General features: G+C 35.5%; 1 protein-coding gene across 1 annotated transcript; it reads left to right on the top strand.

Annotated features, from left to right (window-relative positions):
• Positions 1-5,736: 5,736 nt before the first annotated feature.
• LOC142554570 (uncharacterized) lies at positions 5,737-7,071 on the top strand. The gene has a single exon (XM_075665232.1). It carries the CDS (start codon positions 5,737-5,739, stop codon positions 7,069-7,071), a length of 1,335 nt encoding a protein of 444 aa, XP_075521347.1.
• Positions 7,072-9,529: the final 2,458 nt, after the last annotated feature.

Genomic DNA, 9,529 nt, shown 5'->3' with positions numbered 1-9,529 from the left:
AACCAATCAAACCACGATACTGAGTTACCTCTACTGAAATTCCCCCTTCATCTTTATCAAGTTTAGTAGATGAGCTCATAGGAGTGGAAGCAGCAGCACATGCTTCCATCCAAAACTTTTTCAGTAGTTCATTTGTATACTTAGTTTGGTTTATGAAGATTCCAGTATCAAGTTGCTTGATTTGAAATCCTAAGAAAAATGTTAATTCTCCCATCATGCTCATCTCGAACTAGTCCTGCATTAACTTAGCAAACTTTGCACATAATTTGGGGTTAGTTGACCCAAATATGATATCATCAACATAAATCTGAACTAACAATATATGTTTGTTTTTGGCTAAGGTAAACAAAGTCTTATCTACAGTACCAACGGTGAAACCATGATTAATGAGAAATTGTGAAAGTGTGTCGTACCAAGCCCTAGGTGCTTGTTTCAGACCATACAATGCTTTATATAATTTACAAACATGATTTGGTAACAAATGATTAGAAAAACCTGGAGGCTGTTTAACATAGACTTCCTCTTGTAGTAGACCATTAAGAAACGCACTCTTTACATCCATTTGACATACTTTGAAGTTTTTGAAAGCAGCAAAGGCTAAGAATATTCTGATAGCTTCGAGCCTAGCTACTGGTGCAAAGGTTTCATCATAGTCTATTCCTTCTTCTTGTCTGAATCCTTGTGCAATCAGTCTCGCTTTGTTTCTTACAACTGTTCCTTCCTCATTTAGTTTGTTTCTGAATACCCACCGAGTTCCAATGACAGCTTGGTGAGAAGGTCTAGGTACTAGAAACCAAACTTTATTCCTCTCAAATTGATTCAGCTCTTCTTGCATAGCTTCTATCCAACTGGAATCCAGAAGAGCTTCTTCAATCTTCTTTGGTTCATCTTGAGAAATAAAAGCAGCATGCTTGTATTCATTTATCATCTGTCTTCTAGTCCTTAGTGGAGCTGCTGAATTTCCAATTACCAAAGATGGAGGATGAGATTTTCTCCAAATAAAAGGATTTAGATGGTCTTCATATAAAACAGTAGATTGTTTTGGAGTATCGACTGCTGGTTCTGGAATGTCAGCTGCTGGTTCTGGAGTATCAGCTGCTTGTTCTGGAATGTGAATGTCTGGTTCTGGATTTTGAATATCCTTGACACTTGCTTATGCATCATCTTCACTGTCTAATTCCAGATAAACGTTGTCTAATCTTTTACTTAAATTAGATATGTTAGTAATCTCGGGAACACTGCTGTCTTCATCAAAGACAACATGAATAGATTCTTCAACATTAAGAGTTTTATTATTGAAAATTCTAAAAGCCTTACTAACTGCTGAATATCCAAGAAATAAATCAATGTCAGATTTTGAATCAAAAGCAGCTAAATGATTTTTGCCATTATTGTGCACAAAGCATCTACAACCGAAAACATGAAAGTAAGATACGTTCGGTTTACTTCCTTTCCATATTTCATACGGAGTTTGATTGTTTCTCTTGTTGATCATCGTTCTGTTTTGTGTGTAGCAAGCTGTATTAATAGCTTCTGCCCAGAAGCGCTGAGAGATGTCTGCATCTGCTAGCATTGTTCTAGCAGCTTCTTTAAGTGTTCTATTTCTCCTCTCAGCTACTCCATTTTGTTGAGGCGTCCTGGCAGCTGAATATTCATGATGAATGTCCTGTTCATCTAGATATATCTCAAGAATCTTGTTAGTAAATTCAGTACCTCGATCACTTCTGATTCTAATGACAGAAACTGATTTTTCATTTTGAATCTTTTTCAAAAGTTTGATCAGGAGGTTACTGGTTTGATCTTTTCCAGCAAGAAAAATTACCCAAGTAAATCTAGAGAAATCATCAACAACAACAAGGGTGTATCTCATTCCCCCTAAGCTTATGATAGGGATTGGACCAAATAAGTCCATATGTAATAATTCTAAACATCTTGAGGATGATTTGCTGCCTTTATTTTTGAAGCTAGATCTTACTTGCTTACCAAGTTGAAATGCAGAACATACATGATTCTTAATAAATTTTATGTCTGGCAATCCATCGACTAAGTTCTGCTTTTTGAGATTGTTGATAGACTTAAAATTTAGATGATTCAGTCTTTTGTGCCACAACCAGTGTTTATTACTTAGAGATGCAACTAAACATGTAGGAGCAATGATATGATCTATGTTCCATGAGATTCTATAGGTGTTGCCTTTTCTTACTCCGGTTATAATAGTAGAATCATCAGCATTTTTAACTGTGCAAGTGTGCTTCTGGAATGCTACTGAAAATCCATTATCACATAATTGACTAATACTGATCAAGTTATAACAAAGATTTTCAACTAAGAGCACATCCTTAATACTGATGTTACCATGGATAATCTTACCCTTACCCACGGTTTTACCTTTTGAGTTAACCCCAAAGGTTGTCTCTTGTCCAGCACAACTTACTAATTCTGATAGCAGACTTTTTTGTCCAGTCATATGTTTTGAACATCCACTGTCCAAATACCACGTTGAGCTACTGATCTTGGTTTTCTTCACCTGTTCCTGCAAGCACAAATTTTAGTATCTGGTACCCAATCTATTTGGGTCCAAGCCTTATTAGTCCCTTTGGAACCCACATTTGTATAATTTTTGTACTTCGGGTATCCATGGAGGTGTGTGCAACAGAGGGTCTGTTGTTTCTAACATTGTGCATCTTAGTATGTTGTTCTTCCCTTCTGTTTCTGTTGTCTAGCCTGTATCTCTTCTGAACAGGTCTAGAATTGTAGTACTGGTAGTTTTTAACCTTCATAGGAGGTTGTCTTCCTGAGTTGAATCCTCTTCTGATTCTAGAACTCTGGTCAACTTTTTCCTTAGGTTCAACATAACCCAGACCATAATGCATCATTTTGTTCATCTGATTTACATTCCTTTCTACTGAAACAGTAGGTACTTCTGGTTTGAGTACCACACTGGATTTCACAAAGTGAATATACTTCCCTTTGCACATATCCAGTTTTGGCTTAGTATTCATTTCAGAAGTGCCTTCATTATTACAAAATCCGAGACCACTCCTGTCTCCAGATTGTTTTTGTACTTCTTGCATCTTTTCCAGTGAAATAGAGGACTTGTTCCAAACATTTACCAGCAGTGATAACTTCTGGTTTTCAGAAAGCATCTTCTGGTATTCTGCTTTTGCTCTTTCATTCTCCGTTTTTAATTTAGTCATCTCAACTTGTAAATCATTACAGCTGTCTACTTGCAAGCAAGTTAACTTACTGTTCTGATCTTTTAAGTCCTGATTTTCGATCTTAACTTCCTCGAACGATTGAGAAAGTCTAGAATACTCTTCTACCATGTCGTGTAATGCTTTGACTAAATCATTGCGTGTAAATTCATCAGAGTCAAAGTCAAATACCTCTCCATATATCGAGGTTGACTCAGTATTTGTCATCAGACATTTGATCTCATCTTCATCACTTTCACTCGAATGGCTTTCAGAACCAGAAGATTCAGAACTTGAGTCTGCCCATTTGGACTTACTTTCTTCTGCAACCATTGCCTTCCTGTCTCTTCTGGTCTTTTTATCATTGCGTTTGACACCCTTCTTCCTCTGGTCATCCTTCTTTGGTTTTGGACAATCAGCAATGAAGTGTCCAACTTTTCCACAGTTAAAGCATGCCATATCACTAGGTGATGATTCCTTTTTGAAATTGCGGTTGGGACTTTGAAATGTTCTATGATTCTTTCTCATGAATCTGGAAAACTTCATAACAAATAATGACATTGCGTCATTGCTTATCTGTTCAGCACTTCTCTCAGAAGTGTTCTCTAAAGCAGTAGCAGAAGATGAACTTGGAGCAACTGTAGTAGTAGAGTTAACAGTAGCTGCGAGAGCTTTGGTTGGTGGATTTGCTAAGGGCTCTTCTCCACTTCGAACTTCAAGTTCAAACTCATATGCCTTTAAATCCGAGAACAAGTCGTGTAGTTCTAACTTGTTGAGATCCTTGGAAGCTCTCATTGCCATTGTTTTGACATCTCATTCTCTGGGTAGACCTCTCATTACCTTTAATGCAATTTCTCTATTGCCAAAGTCTTTCCCAAGAGTTGAGAATTCATTGACGAGGCTGCTGAATCGTTCATCAAATTCATTCATAGTTTCTCCAGCCCTCATCTTCATATTCTCAAACTTCTGCATGGCTACAGACAGTTTTTTTTCTTTGATTCTTTGTTTCCTTCACAGATCTGAATTAATTTTTCCCAGATTTCCTTGGCAGTATGGCACATCTTGATTTTGCTGAAGGTATTTTTGTCGAGTGTCTTGTATAAAATGTCCTTCGCAACGTTGTCAAGATTGGCTTTCTTCTTGTCCTCACTTGTCCATTCATATCTTGGTTTTTCAAGCATCTGAGGTGCACCTTCGGTGATAGCAATAGCTGGATTTGGCTTTAAGATCTTTAATGGACCATCAGTGATGACATACCACATGTCATCATCTTGAGCCACAAGATGAGCGTGCATTCTGATTTTTCAATCATTGAAATCTTCTTTTGAGAACATTGGAACTTTGCTGAAATGAGCCATGTCTATTAAATATTTTTTAGAACAAGAATAACTATGCTCTGATACCACTTGTTGAGGATCGGGTTGAGTTTAGAAGGGGGGTTGAATAAACTCAATGGCCAACTTATTAAATTCTTTCGAATGATGTGCTAAAATCCTGTTAGAGATTTTAACGATTCTTGTTCAAGTATAAAGACCAGCAGATCACAAGATAATGTGCGGAAAAACGATCTGTTGGTTAGTGGGTGAAAAATAATAAAGCCGAAAAGCAGTAGATAACAAAAGGTTTGTTTCTGGAAGTTCGAAGATGAATCTTCTACGTCTCCCCTTCTTCTGTTTCCAGAAAGTATCACTAAAAAACTTTGGTGAATACAGCACAACAATTGTACACACCAACTTCAACAGGAATTACCCTTCGCCTATTGAAACTCTTAGCTTTACAACTCAACTTCTTGAATGATCTTAAGTTCTGGAAAAGACTCTTTTCCAGTTACAAATTCTTCTATCAATGAAATAGTGAAGTGAATAGCTTGAGAAGATATAACAAAAAATAGCTAGCACAATATGATCTCAATGATCAAGAGTATGCAATGAAGCGTGTGCTGCTTTTTCAGTGTTTGAGCTCTTTAGATAACTGAAAGTTCTAACAATGCTCGAATGATGTTTTTCAATTCAGATTTTTGTTCAATGCTACGTGCTACTTCACGAAATCCTTCATCTCCATATATAGGCTCTATTCAACGTTCAAAAATTGAACGGTTCTTTTCTTTTTGGTGGTTCAGCTTTATTGCTTAAAATGGACCCTGCAGAATACATCAAAAGTAATCAGTCGCAGTTCATACCAAAAATGGTATACCGTCTTAAATGTTCTTGTATAGCATTTAATGGCATTTAATGAAGCAATAAATGCTGGTATCACGTTAATATATCAACGGTAATATTTAGAGACTTTGAGATACGCAAGATTCTGTTAGTGTATATTTCGAATTTTGTATCCTTCTAGTTCTTGTTTTAGCTAAGAAATTATTTAAGCAGGTTTTAGCGCGATATAAGTACTTCTGGTTTACAACATCTACTGGTTCTACTGGTTTTGAACTAATCCAACATCTACTGGTTCTACTGGTTTTGTACTTAATCCAACATCTACTGGTTTTTCCTTAGCATCTCCACAATAAATTTAATTCTAACATCTAGAAATTCATAATATGCGAGGTCAAGGGTATGATGGTGCTAGTAACATGAGTGGTGCTTTTAATGGATTGCAAGCTTTATTTCTTAAAGATTGCCCCTATGCATATTATGTACATTGTTTTGCCCATCGACTCCAACTAGCATTAGTTGCAGCAGCTGAAAAAGATATCGCTATATGGCTTTTTTTTTCAAATCTGACGACTATTGTCAATCTTGTTACATCTTCTTCCAAGCGCAATGCCGAGTTACAATCTTATCAAGTTAATGAAATTGCACGTTCTATTGTTGTCGGTGAACGCGAGACTGGGCGAGGAGCTAATCAGATTGGTACTTTGCAGCGAGCAGGTACTACTCGTTGGAGCTCCCGTTTTGATTCTATTTGCAGCTTGATAGATATGTATGATGCAAATATTAATGTGCTCGAAAACATTATCATTGATGGCACCTCTACTTCAATGCGCGGGGAAGCTGGTGGTTCATTAATAGTGATGAAGTCTTTTGATTTCATTTTTATTTTGCATTTGATACATAAAATTATGGGGATCACAAATTTGCTTTGCCGCGCCTTGCAACAAAAATCTCTCGATATCATAAGTGCAATGGATTTGGTCTCTACGACTAAAGAACTTTTCCTGAGATTGAGAAATGATGGTTTTGATATCCTTCTTTCGTGTGTCAAATCATTTTGCACAAGATTGGATGTCGACATACCGGAGATGAGTTCTCATTATAAGCATTCTAGTCGTTCATGCCAGAAAAAGGATACCATCACAGTTGAACATCACTTTCATTATGATATATTTAATGTTGCAATAGATTTTCAGTTGGAAGAGTTAAACTCTAGATTCAGTGATGAGACAGTTGAACTTCTAATTCTCAGCTCTGCTTTGGATCCAAAAGATAATTTTAAATGGTTCAACATTGACAAGATTTGTATTCTCGCTGAGAAGTATTATCCCGAGGACTTCACTGAACATGAAATGCATCATTTGAGGTGTCAGCTACAACATTTTGAGCTCGATGTAGTTTGTCATGAAGATTTTCAGAAAATGTCCACTATCTCAGAATTGTGCCGAGGGTTATTTGAAACAAAAAAGTTGCAACATTATAATTTAATTGACAAGTTGATCCGTCTAGTTTTAACTTTGTCTGTTTCCACGGCAACTACGGAGCGTGCATTTTCGGCTATGAAGCATGTTAAAACAGTTCTTCGTGGTAAAATGGGAGATTGTTTTCTGACAGATTCTATGATTATCTACATTGAGAGAGAGTTTTCTTCAAATATAGACTCAGATTCTATAATTGATGAATATTATACTTCGAAGAATCGTAGATCACAGATTCAATAGTAAGATTATGTCTATACATATTATCTTTGTATATTTTAGTTTAAAAATATTTAATTTAATCATCTAACATATTAAATGAATGGTTTTAGAGATATTCATTTTATTTGATCTTCATTAAATTTTCTTGCAAGATGATGGAGATATAATATTACATTGTTAATGTTTTGTCGGTTTCTGAATCTTACACCAAAATATTGAAGATCTTGTTAATGAGAAATTTTTTGAAACTACGATGAACATGTATCATAGTTATGATTTTAATTGTTATGGATTATTTTGTTTTTTGTTAAAAAAATTTAGCCCGGGTAGAATTCAAATCCTGGCTCCGCCCCTGAATGGTGGCAATATCTAGAACTATAGAAGCTGATGGACTCCGACCTTTCTTAGTCTTCCTGTTATTATTATGATGATATATTATTGGAGTTCTATGCCAAAGCTATTGCTGATTAACATATTGCACGCTATCTGGGTGGCAAGACTTTTAGTACTATTGATAAAGTCTTGTTCGCTTCTACTTTCTCTCTGCTGACCCAAGGATTGTCCAATCTTTGTCAATTATCTCAGTCTGTTTTCTCCCAGATGAATCTGAAATTCTCGATCACTGATAATGTTATGTCTGTCTTTTGCAAAAAATAAGGAGATGAAAATGGAATATCACGTTCGATGGACCTTATCTCCAAAGCTTTACTAGTTAAAGTTGGTTCGTTAGATGCCAAAACCAAGGAGAATTTTTTGGTGATGACTGTTATCACTGCCAATGTAGAGGTTAACTGGTCTTCTATCATCTTCGCTGCTCTTGTGGACATGGTTACCAAGCGTTCCACTGGTTTTGCTATTCAACTCAGCAACATATTTTTTGTCCTGAATGTCTCTGTTTCTGCTGCACAAGACTTAAGAAAAACATATATGATGGATCTTTTTAATGTTTTACCTCATTGTAATATAGTATATTCAAGATCTCTATCTATGCAATGTGCAAGTGTATACAAATAAGGAAATGTAACATTGTATTAAAACATAAAATATTATTTTAAAAAATTTGTTTATCATATAAAAGTGAATAAGCTCAACGCACAAAATAATATTTTTTTTTTCTTTTTTATTCATCAAAACTATCCATAAAAAGAATTAGATAGAATAACTTCAACCTTTTCGGCTTTGGCTCGACTGAACGTTTTGATGAAACTTCAGTTAAATTATGTTATAGAAAAAACAGGAATTTTTTCCCTCCTGCTGAGAAAGCATTCATTCTTCAGCCCATTTCCTTTTATCAAAAGACTTCAATTGGTACGCGCAAAAAATAGGCCAATACAAAGGAATTATTCCTCACTAATAATAGTGGAATCAATGGTGCAGAGTCAAAAAAAGTATTGAAGAACATGATTTAAGAGGTCTATGGGAGTTTGAATCACAGAAATTTGGTGACTGGCATAGATGCAGTTTTTGTTGCATCAATTTTATTTATATGAGCTTATATGTGAATAATTATGCGTTGTGAGCTGTCTATTAAATTAAGCTCAAAATTAAGTGATCAACTAATGTTTCGGGTTATTGGGCTTTAATGTATCTAATAGGTTGTGGATCTTTAATGTGAGAGACAAAAGCGTAACTTCTGTTTTTATGATGGGCTAAAACAGAAATATCAGAAGATAAACATTATCTATATATATGGGTTATGGTTCCCAGATCACGCTCTATCACGTTCCCTACTCCATTAAGAAAATAGTTTTGAAGAGAAAATTAAAGGTTTCTCTCAAGGAAAAAGCGCGTAGATATGGAATATCAATAAACGTTCCAAAGAATCCAGGATTATGGCTTCAGATACTCTTCCACTTAAGTTTTCAGTCAAATTCTTAATGATTTAGCATGATGGATTATATGGTTTATGAGTTCTCCCCAACAGTTTTTTCCAAAGGAAAGCACGACTCATCAAATCGAACATACCTAGCTAGATGTATGTATACACGCGACCATCCTGATACCCAATAAATATGAGTGATTCTAAGACATGGGAAACATTGCCACCCAGTGATGGGAAGAAAAGAGTAATTTGGATATCTTTTACAGGAGCATCACCATTAATGGTTGTCATAGACAATCTTTTAAACAAAACACACTACTTTCGAGAAAGCATCTTCCCAAAATACCAAAGGCATATACGCTTGGGCAAGAAGAGAAAGTCTAGTGTCTACAATTTATCGGTTTTTCCGTTTGACGACAACATTTTGTTGAGACGTATGTGGAAAAAGCAACTAATGAATTATTCCATGGCATATCACGGGGACATGAGTTGTGTGTTTCTTTATTTGGTTTCGGTCATATGTTGACGTATTTTATACAAATAAAAGATGTACACGCGTTCTATGTATTATTATTATTTTAAATTTATCAAATAATACTAAACAATTAACACGAAAATATTTTCAATTTAAAAGAGTTGTTCGATTTAAAAGAGAAG

The sequence above is a fragment of the Primulina tabacum genome, chromosome 8 (assembly GCF_025594145.1).
Source record: "Primulina tabacum isolate GXHZ01 chromosome 8, ASM2559414v2, whole genome shotgun sequence".
Lineage (NCBI taxonomy): Eukaryota > Viridiplantae > Streptophyta > Magnoliopsida > Lamiales > Gesneriaceae > Primulina > Primulina tabacum.
The sequence above is the reverse complement of the archived record's forward strand: the minus strand, read 5'-3'. Positions and strand labels throughout refer to the sequence as shown.